Source organism: Puma concolor, chromosome A1 (assembly GCF_028749965.1).
Source record: "Puma concolor isolate L17-30 chromosome A1, mPumCon1.1.hap2, whole genome shotgun sequence".
Taxonomy (NCBI): Eukaryota; Metazoa; Chordata; class Mammalia; order Carnivora; family Felidae; genus Puma; species Puma concolor.
Window position 1 is genome coordinate 93,131,779 of NC_141667.1, and position 26,125 is coordinate 93,157,903.

Genomic DNA, 26,125 nt, shown 5'->3' on the forward strand with positions numbered 1-26,125 from the left:
TTTGTCCATTTGAGCACAGAGCCTGCTTGGGATTCTCTCTCTCTCTCTCTCTCTCTCTCTCTCTCTCTCTCTCTTTTCTCTGCCTATAAACAAACAAACAAACAAATCAGCCAGCAATTTTCTCTGTCTCCTTTTCTCTATCTCTGTCTCTCTAAATCAATCAGTCAATCAGTCATTCCAAGCTGAGAATTTCCATTACGTGGGTGGTGGTTTAGGAATCCTGTTTCCACAGTAGTGTGCCAGATGAATGGAAAGAGGAGAGAATGAGAGGCTATGTTCCATGTTAAAATGTGGCAATAACAAGAATTTTCACTTTGTAAAATGATTCATCCTTTTGCTATAGTTTGTAATTACCTTTTTTAAAGATCATATTAATGTTTAATAAGATATTTATTTATTGGAAAAAGAAGACATATCAACTATTGTGACACAAATGATGCCATGCATTTATAGAAATAATACATATAAAGACTTTCTCAGATTGTTGACAGATTATGTAAAACAGTACTTTCACTGGCAAGCCCAACTCTAGACAATGGTCTTAAGTGGATAAAGATCAACCCCAAGAAATCTTTTTTTTTTTTCAACGTTTATTTATTTTTGGGACAGAGAGAGACAGAGCATGAACGGGGGAGGGGCAGAGAGAGAGGGAGACACAGAATCGGAAACAGGCTCCAGGCTCTGAGCCATCAGCCCAGAGCCTGACACGGGCTCGAACTCACGGACTGCAAGATCGTGACCTGGCTGAAGTCGGACGCTTAACCGACTGCACCACCCAGGCGCCCCAACCCCAAGAAATCTTAATTATTTTTTTGGTATTTCATTCTATCTTGCAGTGCCAGATCCTCCTTGATGCCAAATGAGTAGCCATTTCTGCACTCTTTCTAGGCACTGCTCCAAGTTTAAAATGCTCTCTTGATCTTGTAATGAGAGCCAAGTAAAAATAGTGTTAGTTGTTGATAAATATGAGTGCTTTGCCAGCCAACTTTAATAATAAGTGAAGGCTCTAGTTTCCTTAACAAACTCCACTGATGCAAGAAAACAACACTTGGGGACTATGGTGGTTTGAATAGTCCTCTCCAAAATTCATGTCTACCAGGAATCTCAGTCTGTGACCTTATTTGGAAATAGGGTGTGTATTAGTTTGCTAGGGTTGCCGTAACAAAATTCCAAAGCCTGGTGACTTAAACAACAGAAATACATTTCCTCACAAGTCTCCAAGTGCAAGGTCAAGGTGTCAGCAGGTTTGATTCCTCATGAAGCCTTTCTCCTTGGGTTGTACATAGCCAACTTCTTGCTTTGTCCTCACATGGCTTTTTTTTTTTCTGTGTATGCATATCACTGATGTCTCTTTTGTGTGTCAAAATTTCCTCTTCTGGTAAGGGAAGTTGGCTTGGATTAGGGCCCACCCATAGGACCTTGTTTAATCTTAATTACTTTAAAGTCCATGTCTCCACATATAGTCACATCCTGAGACAATGGAGTTTATGGCTTCGACATGAATTTTGGGAGAACAAAGTTCAGATCATCACAGGGGCTTTGCAGATGTAATTAATTAAGGATCTTGAGATGAAATAATCCTGGATTAGACTGGGCCCTGAATCCAATGACCGGTGTCCTTGTAAGAAGAGGAGTGAACACATGGAAATGCAGGGATGAAGGTACATGAGATTGAAGGCAGACTTTACAGTTATGCTACTATAAACCTAGGAATGTAGGAGTCACCAGAGGCTGGAAGAGACCAGAACAGATTTTTCCCTTGAGACTTCAGAGAGAGATTGGTCCTCCGGACACCTTGGTTTCAGACTTCTAGACTACAGAACTTTGAAGGAATAAGTTTCTGTTGTTTGAAGCCACCCACTTTGCAGGACTTTGTTATGTAGGGACTCTAAAAGCATGTCTTTAGCCACTAATTATCTCAGTGCTTTCCTGTGGCAATTCTATATAAGGAGTCCAGTATTAATTCTTGAGGAGAAAGTTTATTGGCAGGTATTTAAAAACAACAACTCTGTTTAGCCCCAGATTTCAATTTTTATAAGCTATTCAAATATTTTTACATTTAAAGAACAATTTGTTAAATTTTCTCATTCCTCCTCTAAAATGGAATGTTTTAGGTTTTTTATACTTTGCCCGCCTTTATATGTACAAAACACCCACAGATAATTTTTCCCTTCAAATGGCTGAATTTGCACTTTACATTTTTAAATGTAAAGAGAGAGGAGGAGGAGGAAAGAAAAACAAGAAGCAAAAAAAAAAAAAAAAATGGTTTGAGAAGCATCAGTCATGTCAACGTTCCCAGACTATTTTTTTTTTCTTTTTCAAACTAGTTTTAAAATAGAGTGGGACTGGCTCAAAATGGCAACTGCCAACATGTTCAAACCTTATTAAATGCAAAAGCAACAGTATAATAAGAGGGCTTTAATGTGTTTTTAAGACCAGATTTTGAAGTGAACTTTTGGGTAGTAACTGTTCCTTTTGTATTCTACTGCAAGAACATCTAGTGAAAGCGTGCTCTGGTGATTGTCTGATTGGCATTTCCTTATTATATAATCTAAAATGTACATTTATTTTTAATATCTAACTGCCAGCGTTTGGGGGGAATAATTTGTAAAGTTGGCCAAGACTATGTACACATAACCGCAAGAGAGGGTTCACCTATTTGCTTCCTAATAATCTGCTTACATACTATAAGGCATTCATGATTTGGGGCATAGTCTCTGAATGTGTGAAAAACTAACCATGTTACACATATGGAAAAAACTTCACCTCTCTACTGTTGAGATTGTGAGGAGGTAAATGCAGAAAAGTAGCAAACCATATAGATCCATTACTTTTGTGAACAATTAATCTTGCTGACACTCTTATATGAGCTTGCATAAAAATGCCTGGAAAACATGCTGTGGAATTCAGTTGTTCATTAACATTGATCACATACTGTCCCCATTGTGTTAGGAGCTACCTAAAGATTACCTACAAAAGTATTATAGCATTATTGATTTTAAAAGTCCCTGAAGCCTTTTGTATCTTAAAAGTCCACTTATACTTTTATAGTTAAGAGTGATATTACCAAGTGTTGTTGTCTAATCAGATGATTTGTACTTTTATGAATACTAATTAGAAATGAAGCTTGTAACCACCACTGTATATACTCCTTTTATATAGCTATAATACAAAATGAAGCAAACCTTTTAAAAGAGACTTTTGAAGTGGAAAGGAATTAAGATCATCTTTGTCCTATTTTGTTTTTATAAGCTCTAAGTGGTTGATTAATTCTTATTTGTTTTAAAATTTTGCTCTGCTATAAATTTGTTTTCAAAGCTATATATAAGCAATATATATATATATATATATATATATATATATATATATATATATGTATGCTTACATGTTACAGAAAAAATATGAGATGCCCTAAATATACCAAAGTTTTGGCAGTAAAAGTGAAGAATGTGGCCATATTGCAAACATTTGTTAATGTGATTTCACTGAGGAAACCCTAGAATTAAATTTCCAGAAACCATTATGTAAACTCTCTCTATGTATGGATATATACGTACACACACACACATATACTGAGTATATTATATTTGCAATAAAGCATAGCCATTAAAATTACCTTTAATAAGTGAGATGCATAAACTGGATAACTAAATATTTTCTTGTGTTGTGAACCGACTCTTCCAGCTGCTGACTATTTTAATTCTATTGAAAATATCTATCCAAATTACTAGTAGAGTGCTTAGAACATAACAGGTGCCTAATGAATAAATGTTATTTAACCTGAAATCAGAACAACCAAAACCAAAAACCAAAACCAAAACACTCTGTGTTGATCAAAGTCAGGGCCTGTGTGTTTCTCACCTTCACAGTACAAGCAATAATATATGCTGTAGGTGATGATGATTATTTATCAGTATGCCAAAACCTTAACATAATAACTTATTTTCCATGTAAAACAGTTGATATGTTGGATGAGGGAAAACACAAAAACAGAAAGAGAGTTTCCTGGGATCTCTAATTCTCATATGATTAGCGCATTTACTACTTGGAGAAACAAACCTGGAAAGAGTTGACATATACTTTAATTATCACTATTTAATATGAAACTACAAAACGTTTTGGCTAACAAGCAAATTCTGTGAGTTGAGACTTTCGGCTACATTTATGTTATTGCCTTTATGTACTAATTTATATATTCTGATTATTTCATCTTGCTAATGCTTTAAATGAATGTCTTTATTTACACAGGATTTGGCAAATTAGGAGAACAAAACACTATTGATGAGATGATACAATGTTACATTTTTCTTGATTCTATATTTGCCAAAGAATTAAGATACATGTAATTATTATGCAAAAGTTTACATTTTAATGATCTGTTATTTACAATTGTAGTGGTATTACACTTGTAATACTTTTGAAGCTTAAACTCTATTGGAGATGAAAAATACTGGAACTTAATTACAGATTTAAAGAACTTGAACCTTGAAAGGTGTAGAAAAGTTACAGAAGGTGTCCTAATTAATTATCTAGTGAAAAACCAAAAGAATTTGGTATCTTATAAACATAAATTTGAATGGGATTTATGCAAAAGATGTAATGGTCATCACTCATTTTGTCATACCCTTGTTTATTCAAAATTTATCCACCACCTACTATGTACATGACACTGCCCATAGAGAACTTATGGTCTAATGGGGAAAAGGGACACTCTGTCATGAGTACTCCAAAAGAGTATGTACAAGGCATACACCATAAGTTTCACAATATGGTTATTAGGGACGGACAAACAAGCAAACAAACAAAATCTCTGTGTTAGACGGAGTCAATTTTTTTCTTATCCTCATAGTGCAAGCAAGACTATATACATACAAATATGTAATTACAAAATATTATTGGGGAGATATACATATTTTTCAGTTGATTTCAAACATAGCTGAAATGGAGAAAGGAGCACTGTTAGTATAGCAGAGCTTATCTATCTATATTTATAATATCTAATACACCCTGATCCATTTGCTGAAAACACTCTGAAATATTTCCGTTTAGGAAGGCTTTGGAGTCCTGCATTATTTATAGGAACATGCTTAGTGAATTCATGCTGATTCTGTTTGCATCTATCAAGATTAACATATTAATATACAGACCTTCAACATGGCAGGGAGTGTGGCTCAATAGAAAGTGCATAGATTTATAGTCAGGCAGAGTGTGTTATAATCTTGCCTCTTCCAGTTAGGCATGCCGCTTAATGTCTGTGAGCAAGCCTGTTTTCTGGCCTCTAAAATGAAGATATCTTCTTACAGAGCATTAGTTAGAATACTGTGTATACTTCATGTTGCTTAGCATATAAGGCACTCTAGAAAGGTTAAATCCTTGTCCCATTTACTTTACCTCATCCTCACCCTTTGAATGAAAATCATAGAATTTCTTAGAATAGGAAAAATAACAGCAGTCACAACCTCAGTTAACAGGTAATCTTTTTCTGAAACTTAGATGTCAGCTGAGGTCATGATGTTCTTTGGGTTGTAAATGAAATCAGCCCCAATGCTCTAACTCCTATCTTTTGGGAATCCCAGAGGTTGCACCAAGATTGCCAAGCAGGCTTCACCTATGCCCTCAGGAAATATCTAGTGTCTCAAACTTTAGATACCCTGTCAGCTCTGTCTTCTGCCACCTATCTCTTCTTGAATCCCCTGGGCTTCATGTGCTGTAACGTTTCTTCCTTTCCACCAGTATAAGCTGGATGAATGGCACAGCCCTTTCCTCTTGATTTCCCCAAACACCACACACAGGTCTGTGCATCTAGCGGACTAAATGTAGATCTGGATGCTCCAGCAGAGACAGTTCACACAGGAGCTGTGCTAACAACTTAAACCTGAATTTTAGATGCCATGCTTTTTTACTAGCTACTTTTCTTAACATATTACAGCCTCACAGCATACTGTTTGACCCCACTCTGTCCCTCAAGTCCACTTCCAGCTCAGCCTTGGGGTCTCCTCTTCTGGGTTTTCTCCATCCATTCCTTAGTTCTTCCCTTTATTATGCAGAGCCATTAACTCATCCTCAACTTTGAGCCACTACTTTTCTAAGGTGCAGTAGGCTTGCAAGCTGCTGTTTGCCCCTCGTTCTTCAAAGTGACTTCCATAGACCACCCTCCATGGAATCATGGCTTTAACGGTTCCTAAGAACTGATGAAAGCCTTACTATTTCAGCCTTTTTTGTTGTTGTTAATCCCTCCCTCACCCAACTTTTTAAGAGGAAGAGAGCATAGAAAAGGTTTACTTTCTCTCAAATATAAACGACATCATGCTCTTTAAGAGGCAAGAATAGCTTGATCATTTTTGGTTTTAATAACTTAAAACTGTTTTCCTCCTAATACAAATCCTTAAACCCAACTTTTCTTATATTAGGGTTTTTTTTTTTTTTTTTGGTTTTGTTTGTTTGTTTGTTTTGTTTTGTTTTGTTTTTAGTTTGAAAAATGACTGAATTCTTATTAGGCTTTGTTTCCTCATCTGCAAAATTGAAAGATTGGATTAGGTTATTTCCAAGGCTCCTTATTTAAAATTATATAATTCATTGAGTGTAATTACTTACATATTTTTTTCTCTAGCAGTTATATGCATGGCTAACACTTATCAGTTAATAAAAAAACTGTCATGACTTTTCTTATTTTGAAGTGAACTGATGAATCAAAATTCTAAATCAATTTTTTTTTCATTCTCCCTTCCCCAACTTTTCAGTCTCTAAAAAAATGTAGGTTTCGGGATCACAGACTCTTAGTTTGAGACCTATAGGCATCACTCATAGAGGTTCATTTGAGAAACATTATCTGATATTTGTGCCCTACCTTTTTTTTAAGGCTAATGGTAATGACAGTGACCTCATGGAGTAGCTAAGAGAAACAAAGTGACTATATATGTGAAAAGAATTTATACATTGTAAGGTACCATCAAACGTGAATTATTTTGGGAGAGGGAAGAAGGAAAAACTGAGAAAGAAGAGGTTCTGTGACATGATTTGTATATTCTAGCAATGGAAGAAACCTGATTCCATTTGCTACAAAACAGATCATTGGTGCAGTTCTTTCTTCCTGTCTTAAACATTGGCAGTGTACCAACTGGCAGGCGTGGGTTAGTTTAATTAATATACCACACCGCACAAAACTACCTACTTAAATAAATGCATTGTTTTTAATTGATGTGAAGGTATCTGGAGAAAAATCACAGTTATACTAATTTCTTTTCACTTTTTGAAAGTTAACCCTATCAACATGATCCAGAGTTACCACAAGGTGCTATATTTCATGCATATTCTCGTTAGATTCCACAACTGTTGAATTTCATGAAATTTTAAACTGAAAGAAACTGAGTTTCAAAGACAGTTGCTGGAGAAAGCAATTAAACTTTAGTCTTGCCTCCATGCAAGACAATGTTTCTCAACCCCTAAGTGTTTCCTGTTGGAAGCTCAAAGTGATGATGGTGAATTTCCTTTTCTATCTGTAAGTCTCTAAATGACTTTGTCCCATGCTTGAGGAGCCATTCACTGTTGGACTCTTCCAAAAGCCTGGCCTAATGGAGCTCTCTCCCAATTGCTTCAAGTTATCACTATTCTTGTGACCAACCCTGTTGCCTCCTCTCTACTCTCTGCCGAAACCACATGCTCCTTTTCTTGACTAATCTTCCTCCGGGACTCAGGCATTTACTTTGTCATACATAGTCACGCTGTTTAATTAATCTTCTTTCTTTTCTAATCTGAACGTCTTAACTTTCTCTTTGGTGGTTTTTCTTTCACTCATGTGTTCTAGTCTTTTTAGTTAAACAAAATTTAAAAACACAAAATTAGAGACTGCTATATATTTTTCCTTGGCCTTTCTTCATCTCGCAGTGAGAGGTGATAGTTCCTTCAACGTCTCTCTTCCCTTCTTCACTATTCCTAGGCTGTATTCTGCCCTGGGTCAATTAGCATCGCTTCCAAAGAAGCAAACCGTAAGACAAAATTAGAGGTACAAAAGATTGGGTGAGAATGTCTGTGATGGACAAAGGGTGAAAGAAGCAAGAGTAGGTAGGATTAGCCTTCAGACTGTGACACAAACCTGTCACTTCCAAAAGAGAAAAGAAAGGAAGGAAGGAAGATCTGTTAAAAAAGCCTGGGACTGCCGTGCCACTTGAGAAAATCTCAGCCATACCAAAGGGGCACCCCAGAGTAGAGAATGTACACTAGAGGAGACCTGAGTTAGGCAGGACTGGCCCAGGTCCATACCTTCATAGTGCTAATAGCTGCTTTTCTCCAAGGGAGATCAGACACCACACTTCTAGTGCCTGTTAACAGGTACCAGTAACTTTGGTAAAGTCACTTTCTCAAAGCTTAAAAATGACTGTCAGCCCTTTTCCCCCTATATTTGTAACTTTTGATGAGCTACTTCTTATAGACTGGTAAAAATTGTGATTTGTAGAAGTCTGCCTCACCACAAACTCATAAATAGTCAGTAAAGGTATTGCAACCAGGTGTCCATAGTACCTTGGACTATGTGGCTACGGTCATTTGTAAGTATATGCTATTTTCACCTGCAGGTTTACAAAAGCTCTTCAGTGTTAATAACTCCAGAAATTGCCATTCAGTATTACTTTTTAAACATGCAGAAGATATTTTACAATTTGGAAACCTTAATGCCGATATTTTGCTTAGTGCTAATATTGTTTTTGACTCCTTAATAAGTGACAAACATTTTTCTGGGTGTTTGATACATACAAATTCTTTTTCATCTGTATCATCACCTTTTGAGATAGATTCTAATAATTCCAACATTTAACACAGGGTGACAATGAGGTACAGAGAGGTTAGCTAAATCCTCCAAGGCCACATGGTTAGAAGGTGGCGAAACCAGGATTCAATCCCAGGCTATTAGAGCCCATATAACAACTCTATTTCCTATACCAAGAATATTCAGAAATATAAATATCTATAAATATGATATTATAGATATAGATTATATTAGATATAGATATAGATTACATCTATATTATAGATATAGATATCTATAAATATCTATAAATATTTATAAAATATCTATAAATATGTATGTAATATCTATAAAACTGTTAATTGCAAAATGTTGGCCCAGTATCTACTTTAAAGCATATGTATCATGCAGCAATTGTGGTTTTTTTTTTTTTTTTCTGCCTTTCAGGTCCCTGCATTCCTAACCCATGCCATAATGGAGGAACCTGCGAAATCAGTGAGGCTTACCGAGGGGACACGTTCATAGGTTATGTTTGTAAATGTCCTCGAGGATTTAATGGGATTCACTGTCAGCACAGTAAGTCATCCCCAGTCATTGTGCTTTTATTATTATTGATTGCAAAGTATGCAAGTCATTATCATTCTTATTGGTAGTAGACTGATAGAAGCTTCCAGCAACAGAGAACCCTGAGAGTTGAATAATGCCACCTCTCTCCCACTGAATATACCACATCTCCTGCTGAGGACTCCTGGACTATGTCTCAATCCTCCCAGTGGTATATGGGGCTAATAGCTTCATGGTGTCAGCCTTTTTCAATATTGTCCAGCCATACTTGCAAAGTGTTGCCTTTTATTTTAAACTATCTGCCTCTTTCTTTCACACTTGTCCTGAAGCTATATTCTTCGTGCTTCCCAGATATTATTCTGTTGATTAGCTTCAGAGATACACTCATAAAAGAAAACTGCCCACCCAGCCCTCTCAGCAATACAGTTTCCTCCTGCTTCCAATGTTGGCATTTTTAGCACAAAAATCTTTGAAAGTTCAATAAATGTATTATCTGCACTTCTCTCTTTTATCCCCGTTCTTATTTATCCTGGGAAGCTAAACAAAATAGGACCGCTCGTGATGCTGTCTTCTTAGAAGTGTGGCTCAACAGAAATTCCAAGTGAGTGGTTGGGGGTCGTTATCTGTGGTAGGGGTGCAACAAGCAGGGAAGCCACAGTGGATGCGATGCTGTCAGGGCAGGATCTTATGGAGGATGTCCCATGTGAGCTGAGTCTTGGGAGAGGGAGAGGATTTTGATCAGAGGGAGGGGAATGCAGGAATGGTACCTGGTAGTAAGAGTGGGGAATGAATACATGAGCCCTAATTGTTGGAGTGATGGTTAAGACCATGGTGTTAGGAATGAGTAAGGCAAAGCTGGATATGTCATCTAGAGCCAGATTTCCAACCACCAGCAAACAACATAGAATGCCTCCTGGCTCTGCGACTGTGGGGGAAGAATGTACTTTTCTGGAAACTTGCCGTGACTGGGAATTTATAGTATAAGTTCTGTGCAAGACGGTTATAGTACGGTAGCATTTATGCTCTTTACAACAGGCACCTAAACTGCCTATAATTATCTCTCAGAGCTCAGATCACCCACAAGGAACTGAGAGGCTACTGATTTTTCTCAGACTGGGTCCAGAATTGCCAAGGCTGATTCTCCCTTATTATAGCATTATTGCTCAGCATTCACACATGAACACCTCAGAACATCCCCAGATAGACAGACATGGGAGCCCAAAGTCTTGGCTGCTTTGACATTCACTTAATCCCGTAAAGAGAACATTACTAATCTTCCTCGTTTACAAATATTTGTGATATGGTGTCAGCAGGGCCTAGAGGAAGACTGTCTGGTCACCCACTTGAGCACCTCAGTTGAGCCACTTGCATCCAAACACACACTTACAGAGGAATCTTCCCTTGAAATGAGAACAGAATTTTCATAATGGGATGCTGTCAAATGTTCAGAGGCAGGAATTTCTCCCAAGGTCAGATCACCCTTCCTTTTTCTTTTCTATGCTGCAGGGCTCGAGGAGGGAGAGGGTAAGAGTATACAAGGATTCTTACTGTATTTAGAAGGCATATGTGGACCCTAATGTCATTTAAATATTTCGTATTGATGAAGTCTCTAACCCTAACCTACTGCTGATATCAGTGTGAAGTTGTGGCTGGTCCTTAAACCAGAGGTCGAGAGAGCCTAAATATAAGCTCCAACTAATAATATCTATACGATGGCATAAAATTTTTTTCACATCTCTTGGTCATCTTGTTTTCTTCATATTGTGAAGAAAAATTTAGTTTCAATTACCTTTAATAGCTTGGAAGTTCCATTGAAGACATCTGGTCATCATTTGATAGTCCCAATATAAGGGAGGTTGCCCTGGACAGGGTCCTGGAGAAGTGTCCACCTGCTTCTGACTCCCATACATGGTTAGCTATGAATTCTTTCAAGAGAACCATCAGGTTTTGAGGAATAAAGCAAACTATTCTCGCTTCCATTCTCCATGGTGGAACATCGAAGCCTTTTCTCTCCTACCTTACACTGTATTCAAATAAGCTCATTAATCCACATAATTTCTTTGAATTCCAGGGCTTATTTTGAAGCACAAAGAAATTCTCTCCCTTATTGTACCTGGTTCCAAACAAGACTTTAAATCCATGGTAGGAATTGCACTGGCAAGCCTGTGGCTGAGATTTTCAATTCAGAATTGGGATTTTGTGGTCTCAACAAACTAGTCACTATTCTTTGGAGTGCATCATTGTCAGAAACAACAGAGAATGGAGGGAAAAGGACTAGATTTGGATTCAGAGACCTGGATTTAGATCTGACCTTTGCAGTTATTGGTTAAGTGACCTTGAGCCAGTTGTCTGATCTTTCTGCAATTGAAGATATATAAATCAAGTAATTGAACTAGAAACAGATGGTCTTCGGTTCATACAAGCTAGGAGAGTATTTTGACTAAATGGGTAGGTTGCTTACTGTACAAAGGTTATCAAGCCATTCTCTTCATAGATGAAATTGAAAAGGATTATATATTGGAAAAGTAGATTTAGAAGTTTTGGGTTCCCTGGGAGCTTTTTCAGATAGGGGAAACAAACAAACAAACAAACAAACAAACAAACAAACAAAAAGCAGCAATTTAATCCCTTGTAAGAACTGCTAGGTATCTGGGTTTATTCTTCACAGTGGCAATAGTTTCATGGCCCAGATGTGCTCTAAAGCCTTGCTGCTCAAAGTGTGGGGTCATGCATCAGAATTGCCTGGAAGCTTGTTAGAAATGTAGATTGTCAGGACCGCTTAACTAAGTCAGAAATCTGTTTTTTCAAAATGATCCCCAGTAGACACCCACATACACACTGAAGTTTGAGAAATTCTGCACAAGACTTTCAGTAGCTAAAAGTAATTGGCATTCAGTTATATAACACCACATTAGAGGCAAAAATACTTATTATTATTTTTGCAAATCAAGACGATATTGAAAGTCAATGAAAATAAGAAATGTACCAATAAAATATGAACATTTCATTTGGAAAAAGGATTGAAAATTTCTTCAGATAGCCATAAAAGGGGAGCTTATTAATTTAGTTCAATATGGCAGAATGTGAATTAAATATCTTTTGGAATAGAGCTAAAGAAATTTAAGTTTCATGATACAGGAATGATAAATACATAATTAGTAGACTTACTTTAAGAACTATTTTGTCAATATGTTACAAATTAGAAAAAAGTGTTTCCAGTGACAGAATTAATATTATCTACATAGGATTTTTTAATAAATGGATTTTAGATTTTGGAGCAGTTTCAGGTTTACAGAGAAATTGAGCAGTGAGTTCCCATTTATCCCTCTACCTGCCTGTATTGTTGCCCCTATTACTAGCATTCGCATTAATAGGGCATATTTCTCATAACTGATAAAACAGTATTGATTATTTTGAACTGACATCCATAGTTTATATTAGGGTTCACTTTTTGTATTACACAGCCCTATGGATTTTGAAAAATACATAATATCATGTCTACCATAGCCTCGTAAATGGTTTCACTGACCTAAAAATCTTCTGTGCTCTGTCTAGTCATCCCTTCTTCTTTTGCCAAATCCCTGGCAAGCACTGATTTTTTTTTTTTTTTTTTTATCTTTGCCTCTATCGTTTTGCCTTTTCCAGAATGTCATGTAGTTGGAATCCTGCAGTGTATGTGTCTGGAATAATATAGTGTGCAGCCTTTTCTGGCTAACTTCTTTCACTTAGCAATATATATGTAAGGTTCCTCCATGTCTTAATGGCTTTAAAAAAAAACCACTGAATAGTATTGCATTTTATAGATGTATCACTGTTTGTTTATTCATTCACTTATTAAAGAACACCTTAGTTGTTTTCAACTTTCTGGCAGTTATAATAGTGCTGCTATAAACATTCATGTGCAGCTTTTTCTTTTGTCTTGTGTGACAGTCTTAAACTTACCAGAGTAAATACCTAAGAGTTCAATTGCTGTGTCATTTTGTAAGAGTGCATGTAAGAGTAAGAAACCTCAGGGCCACCTGGGTGGCTCAGTCAGTTAAGCATGACTCTTGATTTCAACTTAGGCCATGATCTCATGGTTCATTAGATCAAGCCCTGTTTCAGGCTTTGTGCTGAGTGTGTGGAGCCTGTTCAAGATTCCCCGCCCCCCCCCCCGCTCTCTGCCACTCTCCTGCATGCATGCATGCTCCCACTCTCCACTCTCTCTGCCCCTCCCCTGTTTGCATGCACACCCTCTCCCTCTCTGTGTCAAAATAAATAAATAAACACTTAAAAAAAAAGTAAGAAACTTCCAACCGCCTTCCACAGTGGTTGTACCATTTTGCACACTTACCTGTGATGGATGAGAGTTCCAATGTTCTGTAACCCCACCAGCATTTGTTACTTTAGTGTTTTGGATTTTAGCCATTATGTGTGAATTTTTTTATCATGACAGTAGCAGAGGTTATAATTTTATAAGACTAATAATAATTAGTATTTTTATATAGAATTACCAAATTATACATGCTCTTAAAATTCCATAGAATAATGTGAAATACACACATGTACCTATATGTATCATATCTATATACATGCTTGTGTATGTGTGTATACATTATAAAATGTAAATTATAGGGTGAATTGAGCACCAAAATTGTCTAAAGGTTAGACTTTTGAAAGGAATTTTTAAGTACACAGTTTTCTTCTGGGAGCCTCATTTTGGGCTGACTAGAAGTAATCATATTTTCTTTGTTGCCTAGTAACAAATCTAATGCCTTAGGGAGGGACGATTTCTTCATTCCCAGAACTCCTTACCACTGAATGCATTCTGTGCATTGTTCCCTATGTGTGCACAGCTCCCAGCCTTCAATTCCTGTTAAGCATAAATTTTTGTGGTTCTTATTCTTTGAGGAAGGAGAGCTGATCTAGGTGTTCACCAAACCCTGAAAGAAAAAGGACTGGTTTAAAGAAATAGCCCATATTATCAGATTAGCTGAAGACAATATGCTCTCTAGTCCCTTTTTCCACTGAAGAAGTGGCCAGAAAAACACAGAATCTAAAACTTTCCTCCTTATATGTTATGCTAACTATTTGAAACCGGTTTGCTCTTAATTTGGCACTGTTGACTAATGGATTCATACATTCAACAAATATTTATTTATTTTTATTTTTTGACTCGTATCAGATATTTATTATGACTTTATGAATAGTATTAATTCTAACCTAACATTAGAAAACACTTACCAGTAATACTGACAATAAGGATTTCCATCTTTGAAATGAAGCACTTATTTGTGTCACAAACCTTGGCATTGAATTCAGCAAGGAAATCAAAGTGCTTTTTAAGATCTATGGGAAGGATTGCTTCAATGACTAAAAAATGAAAGCACTTGAATTCCATGTGATCAAGATTAAAAAGGAAGTTGTATTCTGGGCAAGAAAGATATAGATTCCAAGCTGATGCAGCATGGGCCTATGAGTCATTTTACTTTTGTAACTCAAATATTTCCCTTTTCTCAGAGTGAGCCAATGATATTTTCCATTTTGAGGATCATGTGTAATTGGCTTAATAACATATTTGGCAATTACATGTTATCTGTGTTATGTGGTGCTTAGTAAACATACAGACTCTGGTCCCACGTCTCTCCATTGCATCAAAATCTTTGGTCAGTACCTTCAACATAGTTAAAAGCATCCATATGGTTTGTGGGTGTACCAGGCTAAGGACAACTCAAAGAATGGCCTTTACTCTCCAGTTTACACTGGGGGAAGCCTGCCATTAGGGGAGACTTCTGGATTAGGCCAGGGTTTTTAATGCAGCTGTCTCTAGCCCAGTTGATGAATGATCAATTAGCACTTAATGGTTCTGTGCTTCAAAATTTCTATCCGATAATTCAATTTAACAAACACTCAGAACTTCACACTGTGTTAGGTGCTAGAAATAACATGTCTATAAAAACTGGAATTAATAATCCTTTGTCCTAACTGAGGGTTGATGGAGGGAGATGGGTGGAGGATGGGCTAAGTCAGCGATGGATATTAAGGAGGGCACTTGTTGGGATGAGTGCTGGGTGTTATATGTAAGTGATGAATCACTAAATTCTACACCTGAAGCCAACTTTACCATCTATGTTAACTGACTAGAATTTAAATTAAAGCTTGAAGTAAAACATTACATACAAAAAAAGTAATAACCCTTTGTCCTGCTTCCCTAAATAGGATACTTGTTAGTGTTAGATGAGAGGTTTGAAAACATACTTTACATATTTTAAAGGGTTAATTATCCCTGATGGTCTAATAATTTTAAATATAATGGGGATTCCCATTGATCTTTAATTTTTCCCTTTCTCTAAAAACATTTTAATTGTAATTTTTTTAAGGAAAAAAATGAGTGGGGGCCAACGGGGAGCTCAATTCACAGCTTTATGCTTTTCTGTAAGAATTCTTGTCTTAACATCCCTGATTCTTATAAGTAATTATTATTTTTAAAAATTACTCTTTCTACTTTTAGCTTAATGGCCTCTTTACTTTAACTTTCCACTGAAGGATCAGTTTGCCCTAATAAAGTATTTACTTGAAAACTGTGCGGAAACTTTACCTGGAGTTATTACTGACACCTGCAAGCCATGTAACTACACTAGCTAAATCAAGACCTCTAAAGAGACTTCCAAAATAGACTTGTTTCAACTCCAAAAGATTTTCTGACTGTGGGTTGAAATTTCTAACTCTACTGCTCACCAGTGACTTTACAGGTCAGTGTTGGGCGCCTTAACTGTGTAAGCCAAAGGTTCTCAAACTTACTGTACAGCTGGGACTACAGATAAATATTCAGATTTCTCTTGCTTATCCATAGATATTCCAATTTAATATATATAATTGTGGATCCAGGTCTGTTAATAAGCACCCTTCTGAAACTGATGCAAATTATTCTGGAACACTGATTCTCAACTGTGGCTGTACATTAGAATCACTTGAGGACCTATGAAAAATACGGATGCCTGGCTCCCACCCCAGAGACTATGATTTAATTGGTCTGGAATATGGCGTTAAGAGTTTTGAAATCTCCCCAGATTATTCTAATGTACAGCCAAGGTTGGGAATCAGTGTTCTAGAACCATATTGTGAGGAATTACTATACCTTTAAGAAACTAAGCAGAAAAATACTTAAAAAGAAGCCAAGTTTAGGGTACACAAACATAATCCCACACTAAATGTATAATCATGCAACCTTATTGAATTTTGTCATTTTCAACCATTTACAGCAAGAACTGATTGAAAGAATCAGTCCAGAGAAAGATATTGGCTTATTGTTTGTAAAATATGTTACCCCCCCCCCCCCCCCCCCCACCCAGGGGCTCCTGGGTGGCTCAGTCAGTTAAGCGTTCGACTTCGGCTTAGGTCATGATCTCACAGTCCATGAGTTTGAGCCCCGCATCAGGTTCTGTGCTGGCAGCTCGGTGCCTGGAGCCTGCTTCACATTCCGTGTCTCCCTCTCTCTCTGACCCTCCCCCCGTTCATGCTCTGTCTCTCTCTGTCTCAAAAATAAATAAACATTAAAAAAATTTTTTTAAATATGTTATCCCTTAATCTATCAGAGTTCCAAGGCATTTTAATTTTTGTGTTTTCATCCTTTTCAGGAGCCTTACAAAGAGCACTGAGATACATATAATGGATATTTATACTATTCAAATATAGACATAATTTGTGATTTTTGCAATGAGATATTTGCATATTCACAAACTCAAAATATTTGAAAATTGCCACTTTTAATAACAGTTAAACATTTTTCCCATTGCTTATTAAAAGAAATTTGTCAAGAAAAAAATCTCGACAAAAAAGATGTTAAACAAATTTTGCTAGAAAATTATACACATGAAAGTGTTGTGTTTATACTAATAGGCCTGACCTTCTAGAACTGATTCATTCATGATTATATAAAGGATGTCCAGGAATATAGGTGGTACCACAAATACAGTTTAAAATATGTTTTTTTGCATGTAACAGGTTTCTCACCTTGGGCTCTTAACATTGATTTCCACATTCCTGTCCTGTAAACTATCATTGTCCATCCCAGTGACCCATGTAAGGCCTCATTCTCCCCTGAAGCTTTACCCAATCCTGTCAAGAAGTAATTTATTTATTTAAACATTTAATAAATATTTTGGGGGGAGCTTACTTATTATTTTGCCAGGTTGCCAACATGTGCTTAGGAAAGTATATAAGCTCCCTGACTCTGCTGCTTGGTCCCATCTTGAAAATACTGTTAACAAGTAGGCTACTTTGTCCTCTGCTGGTGGCCCTCCAGGCCCTTGAAACTGTACATGGTCTGAAGCTGTATCAGCCATTTTGATGACATTGGGATACTCTGTGTTCCTTGGGGCTGGAAAGTCATGTGACTTTTTTTCAGAGACTCACACATCCTTTTATACACACAGCTGCTCAGCCTAACAGCTCTTTCATTCAGGGTCAAACTGGCACCTGAGGGGACACCATGGCCATACCTCTCTTATTCTCATCTCTACCATTTTTCCCAGAGAGACTTTTTGCAGACTCATTTGGCTTTAATCAGTTATAAAAGCAATAGCATCTGTGCACATTGGCTCCATAAGGCTCTGAAGCCTACTCATCCAACAGATATATGTTAACTCCTTGCTCTGTGCCAAGCACTGTTATGGACACTAGGATACAGCACTGATCCAAAACAACCAAGTCGCTGGTATCTTAAGACTTCCATTCTAATGGGGAAATGGGTAATAAAAACTATGGTACATACATTTACCATATGGCCCAGCAATTGCCCTCTTGGGCATTTATCCCAGACAAATGAAAACTTGAGTTCACACAAAAATATATAAGTGGTTGTTCTTAGGAGCTTTATGGATAATAGCTAAAAATAGGATCAGCCAAGATGTTCTTCAACAGGTGAATGGTTAAACCAACAGTGGTACATACCTTACTCAGCAATAAAGGGGAAGCAACTGCGGACACATCCAATAACTTAGATAAATCTCCAGGAAATTAAGCTGAGTGAAAAAATGCCAGTCCCAAGAGAATACATACTAGATGATTCTAATTATATAACCTTTGTGAAATAGCAAGAATTTAGAAACAAAGGACAGACTAGTAGTTTTCAAGTGTTAGAGAAGAAGGGAGGGGGATGGATGTGCTTATAAAAGGATATGAGGTATTTTCGTGGTTTTGGAACTCTTTAGTATGTTGACTGGGATGATAGATGCACAAACTTACATATGTGATAAAACTGTATAGAATTACTTACATTTAAACAAATGAGTAGAAGCAAAACTGGAGAAATAGGAATAAGACTGATGTAGTAATGTCAATATTTTAGTTGTGATTTTATATTATGGTTTTGCAAAATGTTAACCATTAACCATTGAGAGGAACTGGGTAAAATGTACGTGGGATTTCTTTGTATTTTTTCTTTTTCTTTTTTTTTTACAAATGGATGTGAATTTACAATTATGTCAACAAAAATTTCAATTAAAATGATTAATGTAGCACTATATAATATCAAGTATTGATGCATATTATAAGGATAAAGACAAAGAGCAGAGGTGTTTGAGTGCTATTTTAAAGCATGGCCAAGGAAGTTTTCTCCCAGCAGCTAACTTTTCTGTGGAGGCTGTAAATGAAGTTAGGGGGTTAGGCAAGTTAACAGAGAATAGTAAATGCTAGAGTCTTAAGAAGGGTATATACCTGGAGTATGGTGAATAATGAGGAGACGGGTGGAAAAGAGGCCTGAGAGGTAGTCAAGGGTCAGATTATGTAGGGCCTGATAAGCCAGAGGGAGGACTTTTTACTTTGTTTATAATTGTGAAAGGGCATCTTTGGAGGGTGAAGAGCAATAAAAAGTATGCTAACTAACTTCTGTTTGGAGAGTACCTCTGGCTGTTGATGAACAGGCTGTGTTGGAGGCAAGAGTGGAACAGCTGAGACCAGCTGGGAGATGATGGTGGCTTGGACTGAGGTGGTAATGAGGACATGGGAAGAACTAAACAGTGTTCAGATTTGGAAACTGGTTTGAAGTGGATTCCACTAGGATCATAAATATTTGTTTTTTGCTAGTGAATTTCAGTAACATTATAACTTTTTTCACTTAAATTTTGCCATAGACTGGGGCTGTATAATACACTGTTACATTTTCCAGTATGCAATATTATTGACATTTGTTTGTAGCTTTTAACAGCATCATTAGCATAGAATCTAACTTTTATTTATTTATTTATTTTTTCAACGTTTATTTATTTTTGGGACAGAGAGAGACAGAGCATGAACGGGGGAGGGGCAGAGAGAGAGGGAGACACAGAATCAGAAACAGGCTCCAGGCTCTGAGCCATCAGCCCAGAGCCTGATGCGGGGCTCGAACTCACAGACCGCGAGATCGTGACCTGGCTGAAGTCGGACGCTTAACCGGCTGCGCCACCCAGGCGCCCCAGAATCTAACTTTTAAAGATGAAAAAAGATGTGTAGTACAAACACACATATAATCAATGCCTTTAATATACATGATTTTACTTAAGATTATAAATTTTCAAATTTTGGTATTCTTAAAGGACTCATAAGATTGGTTGTCTTTACATGTATTTATCCTTCACATTAGCTAAGTCATAATGGTCGGATTCAGTATATTTTAAAGAAAACATAATAGAAGTGATATGGAAATCATCACTAATATAATTACATACTAAAATATAATACTGATTCTGAAAAAGAGGACATCATTGGTAAATCTGGAAATCACAATTGCATTGAGTGGATATTTACTAACATCAGCCTTTAAAATGTATCTTGATTGATTTTGCTCTCACAGTTCCCAGTTGATTTTGCAATCATGCCATAGCCTATAAGCTTAGAAAAATTTAAGGCAATATATGCCTTGGAAATAAATTATCCTTGGATATTCAGGAAGTTGTAATCATTTTATAAGATAACATCTTAAACGAGAACATTTCTAAATGTAACTTCTTCCCCTCAACCATATATAAAAAAGGGTCCTTTTCGTGATAAGTAAATGATTTGCTTGTGACTCTTTCCAAACAAAATGAGTATAGTTTATTTATTGATTTATTTTTAAATGTTTATTTATTTATTTTGAGAGAAAAAGAGAAAGCAAGTGTGAACAGGGGAGGGGCAGAGAGAGAATCCCAAGCCAGCTCCGTGCTGTCTGCACGGAGCCTGATGTGGGGCTCCATCTCATGACTGGATCATGACCTGGGATCTCACAACTATGAGATCATGATCTGAGCCGAAATCAAGAGTTGGGTGCTTAACTGACTAATCCACCCAGGTACCCCTGAGTATAGTTTATTGAAAGAAGGATGGCATGAAGCAGGTTGAGAATTCACTGTAGAGGAGACCCAAGCTTTGATTTCTTATATGTTGTTAACAAGTCATATCAACTTGAACCAATGATTATGCTGAGCCTTGGCTTCCTCATGCGTAAAATGGAAATAACTGGGCCCTTAGCCTTCTTTTAGGTCCAGATTGATGATATCCAGAAAATTTAAAGTATACAATGTTACATACAATTAGAAGTTCTATACCTTCATAAACATGACTGGTTTTCAAAATACTTTTTCCTTAATTATGGTAAAAGAAATTGGGACTAAAATAAAACTAAAGTAAATACTGATTTTTATCTGAGCTACATTTGCAGCAGAGAGGATGGGAACAATAGATGTCTCGATTTAAAAAGTAGTCTTGGGCACCTGCGTGGCTCAGTCAGTTAAGCATCTGACTTTGGCTCAGGTCATGGTCTCACGGTTTGTGGGTTTGAGCTCCGCGACAAGCTCTGTACTGACAGCTCAGAGCCTGGAGCCTGCTTTGGATTCTGTGTCTCCCTCTCTCTCTGCCCCTCCCCCACTCACACTCTGTCTCTGAAAAATAAATGTTCAGAAAATTTAAATAAATAAATAAATAAATAAATAAATAAATAAAGCAAAGTCTTGTAATCAAGAGTGTGTATCTTCTTAATAGCTGGGGTGAGAGAGAGGTAAACAAGGAAGGGGGTGGAGGGAAGGAGGGAGAATGGGTGAGAGAAAGAGAGAGAGAGAGACAGGGAGAGAGAGAGAATGAAAACATGTCAGTGCTATTTTTCCAATTGTTTGGTTTTCAGTGAAACTCCTTAGAAGATTTGTCTGTACTCAGTGTCTCCTGTATGCTCTGTGATTACTTAAAGACCATAATATCCAGATTCTGATCACTTCCTACACGTCCACTTTTTTCTCTATGGCACTATGATCCATTATTACGTACTCAAATTATTGTGCTATCTCTACATTTGTCTCTAGTGTATTTCTAAAACAACAGCCAAAGTGATCCTCTTAAAACACAACTCATATTAGGGCATTTCTGGGTACAACACCACACACACACACACACACACACACACACACACACACACACACACACGCATGCACATTTCCTACTTCACTTGGAGTAGAATCCAACCTCATATAGCAACCAAGAGACCAACGTGTTCTGTTCCTGCCATCTTGGATCTTCCCAACCATGTTCCATCATGCTGATTCCACTTGGGTCACACCATTTTCCTTGCTCTCTGCAAACATGCCAAAGCTGCTTCCAGTGTGGGGACTTTTCATTTGTGTTCACGTAAGCCTCTCCTTCCTAGATAACCATGAGGCTTGCTCCCTTTCTTATCAGATCTTTGCACAAGTGATATTCTCAGAGTGTTCTTCTCCAACCAGCTTGAATAAAATGTGGTATTGTAAAACCTTCCTTCACCTTCTCTCTAATCCCCATTCATCATATTATCATTTATTTTTTAGAACTCCACACCACCTGACATATTATGTATTTATTTTTTATTATTTTTCTCTCCTCTAGAAAGTAAGCTTCCTAAGAGTGAAGACTTGATTCGTTTACTTGTTCCTCTTTTTCAATGCCTGAAAAGCTCATAGTAGGTGCTCAATAAATATTTGTTAAATAAATAAGTGAATAACTGCAACTTTAATCTGTTAACCAATCTACTGTTAATGTATCGTCTACTAATATCTCTCTTCCATAATGTTGGGCTTTGTGAAGATAAAAAACAAACAAACAAGCTCTGCAAAACAGTGTGTGCCTCCAATAGCTTATGAAGTTACTGTGGATAAACACACTCCTTCATCTAATGAAAGTCCTGTGACCAAATAAGTTTGGGAACACTGTACATTTTTTTTTCCTCCTTTTGGAGATGGTCAGTGTTCATTAACTTCTTGAAAGCTCTGGTGAGCCCTGGAGTATATAAAAAATGATAGATAAATAATTGTTACATGATTTTAAAAGCTTGTTTAAATTTGCTCAACTCGATTACCTGGAAAACATGGGAGTGGGAGAGCAGGAATAGCATTGAAAGCTCAGACGGAAGCTTTCAACTTTAGGCAAAAGAGAGAGGATGGATGAAATTAAAGTGAGGTAGAGATGTGAGAAGGTGTGGGGCTCAAGTGAACGGTAAATATGGAAGTGGCAGCTGGGGTGAGGTTGAAAATTAATTCAGGGATCCTTTTCATCTGTTCATATGCTCATTTTTTTTTTTAACATTTATTTATTTTTGGGACAGAGAGAGACAGAGCATGAACGGGGGAGGGGCAGAGAGAGAGGGAGACACAGAATCGGAACCAGGCTCCAGGCTCTGAGCCATCAGCCCAGAGCCCCACGCGGGGCTCGAACTCACGGACCGCGAGATCGTGACCTGGCTGAAGTCGGACGCTTAACCGACTGCGCCACCCAGGCGCCCCTCATCTGTTCATATGCTCATTTTAATGCATCAACACAAAAGGAGGAAAGTCACCCCACACATACTTGTCTATAAGCATTGATTCAGCACCTAAAATTCTCCCCAGAAATAGTGAGTAGTTTAGTGTTGCCTTGCTCTGGTGACTTCCCTTGTCTGAGAGATGGAGGGATGAGCAGTGCTTCCCATCAAGATTATTGAGAGAGCCATTTGCCACTTTTGTTTCCAGACTCTGTGCCATTATTTGTGGTTTGCAGTCAGCCCACTCTTTGCCTTCGAGCCACTTTTGTTCATATACATTCTTACCAGCTCAGTCCATTATCTGCTGCCTTCTCCCAGTTGTGTATGCTTTAATGCTACCTCTCTTCAGACTGAACAGGGGTCCTTGGTGAGCTATATTCTCACAGCCTAGGCAGTGAATCCTTCAAGAGTAATATGGTAAGACAGGAGCCAGCAGCACTCATGAGAGTGCTTCTGGGAGAAATGGGTCCTGAGAACCTGTAGTCACACATAAAAGGTAAGCACAGTAGATGGTGGTTATGCCACACATCAGACAACTCTGAATATGCTCTTTCCGGACTGGTGCCAATTGTATAGCTGCTTTCTTTATAGAATTCAACATCATCTGGTAGGTAAAGGTATGAGGATAGTTAACTGCGAAGATCTTGCATTTGCCTTTCCACGTGCATATTAGATTATAAAGGCCTTGAGGGCAGGGGTCTAGGTGTATGTCTTCTTTGCTAGCCTTTGTACATTAAGAGACACAGAGACACATTTAGGGCCAACAGCTCCATAAGTTGAACCTTATCATTTGCCAAAACCTGGCCCTGAACTAACTTCCCTACTTTTTTTTTTTCCATATTCCCTTTTAATACCACATCGCCCACTTAGCCACTTGTTCTTTTTCCTTTGTGTCCCTTGATTGCCCATTGTGCTGCTTTTACCAATGTGCTTTCCCTGACAGGGAGAACTTTCCTTTATGGCTCATCTATAAGACCAGGTGCACATCCTTCAGGAGCCCCTTCACGATTTCCACTCCTGTAAGCAAGAAAGCCACGCTACTTTCTACCTTGATTGACAGTTATTTCTCCATTTGGTTTACCTTCTTTTGTATTTATTTGTGTATTTCTCATCACTCTGGGTAGCTTAAAGACAATGTGCACCTGAGTCATCGCGGATTCCTGATCATAACCTAGAATCGTGCCTTGCAGATCGCAGATATTCAAAATACAGTTGATAAATGAATGACTAGTAAGAGCTCAGCAAACACTTGCTTATTGTTTGACTACCAAAATAGAAACCTAGAGAAAATCATGGGGAATTGCAACAGAGACAATTGCAATCATTCTGTCTCTTGAACTAGACCTGTTGGGGTTATTTGACCTAATTTGGTAGAGTTATGTGCTTATTTTACATACCAATTTATCCCTTAAATCTAGTAGGTTTACAATAAATATTTGTTGAATGAATGACAAGATGCCTAATATCAGGGTATTATTTATACATTTTATGTAATCTCGGGGAAGTACATATTTCTTTTTTCTGAGGTACAGTTTTGCTCGGTGTTATCAGGTACTGAGAACTATAGAAGCTATTTTGCTTATCTGACATAGACAAACTTAATGTTCAAATCCAGTAAGTATTCCATCCTAGGATCATGTTATTCCCATTCTACTATATGCTTTTAGATATCTCTTTTTATTTTTAACTTCCTTAATGTGTAGAGATTTTACTGCAAGCTGTTTCAACTGCTTTTGGGGGAAAATCAGAGTATATATTAAAAATAAATAATATTCCAAATTCTTCTCAATTGCCTCTGCATATACAATGAGAACAACAAACACAGTACAACATGTCCAACGGTAAAGATAAATCCCTTAAGGCCAGCTTCAGGGTCCAAATCATCCTTTTGTGGAGGTTGGGAAATTACTCCAAATTTCTATGGAGCTATATAAATGACTCATCATATTTGAATAGAGTAGACCATGGAGTCCACTTAGAAGTTGATAAGATACCATTTTTGTGACAATACTATGCTAGCATTTTTCAGAATTGTTTTTTGTGTCTTCACTTAGGATAAAATTCATTGTATATTTGCAAATCTATACACATGGATTTTAATTTTAGTTGTGGTTTCTTTTTCCTGTTGTTGCTGTTGGGTTTCATGTGTTTTTTTATTGTTTTTGTTTTTTGCTGAAATTTGCCATGTGCCTTTTTCTCTCTGTAAAAGATGACAAGGTCCATGTTAATGCATTACTGCCAACATTACCATAATTATATAGCTGGGTTGACTCAGGATGACTATTATCTCTGGTTAATCTTTTAAGTCTGGACTTAAAAGTTTCTGGACTATCAATTGCCTTTTTATTTTTTTTTTAATTTTTTTTCACGTTTATTTATTTTTTTGAGACAGAGAGAGACAGAGCATGAACGGGGGAGGGTCAGAGAGAGGGAAACACAGAATCCAAAACAGGCTCCAGGCTCTGAGCTGTCAGCACAGAGACCCGACGCGGGGCTCAAACTCACGGACCGCGAGATCATGACCTGAGCTGAGGTCGGCCGCCAAAACGACTGAGCCACCCAGGCGCCCCTCAATTGCCTTTTTAAATTATAAACTCATTTAAGGCATTTAGTATATTTTTTCCTGGATAGCCTCATGTATCAAAAACTAAAAAAATGTGAAATTGTTTTATTTCTTTGGGGTAGTTTAACTCTTAATTGGCTCTATTTTTAATTGATATATCATGCTCATAGGAAACATAATTTATTTCAATTTTTCTGAGGATAGTCTTCTAAGAGTGTAAATGATATTTTCATCTGAGAACATAGTCTTTTTCTCTTTCAGGGCATTTGAATTGAAGCAAAATATTTATTGCCAGCTATCTTTCTGCTGTAGTTTATGACCTGCCATTCTCAAATGGTTCAGAGAATATATTTTAAATGAACCTCCTGGCCATTTTCTGTTTTTCAGAGACTTTGGGCATGATTTGGTTTTGTCATTCAAAAGTACAGTCACACTTTAAGGTTCAAATTTCTTGCCCAACTTTTATTTGAAAGCTTTCTCACGTACAGAACTCGGGAGTCTT

At 37.3% G+C, this 26,125-nt stretch overlaps 1 protein-coding gene across 2 annotated transcripts in view; it reads left to right on the forward strand.

Moving 5' to 3' along the window:
* Positions 1 to 26,125, forward strand: part of EDIL3 (EGF like and discoidin domains 3) — a 427,380-nt gene that overhangs the window by 181,248 nt on the left and 220,007 nt on the right. For both annotated transcript variants that reach the window (XM_086697330.1, XM_086697323.1), the window contains one exon: positions 9,188 to 9,316. In XM_086697330.1, coding sequence (XP_086553456.1) covers positions 9,188 to 9,316 — 129 coding nt within the window. The remainder of the gene's footprint in view (positions 1 to 9,187; positions 9,317 to 26,125) is intronic.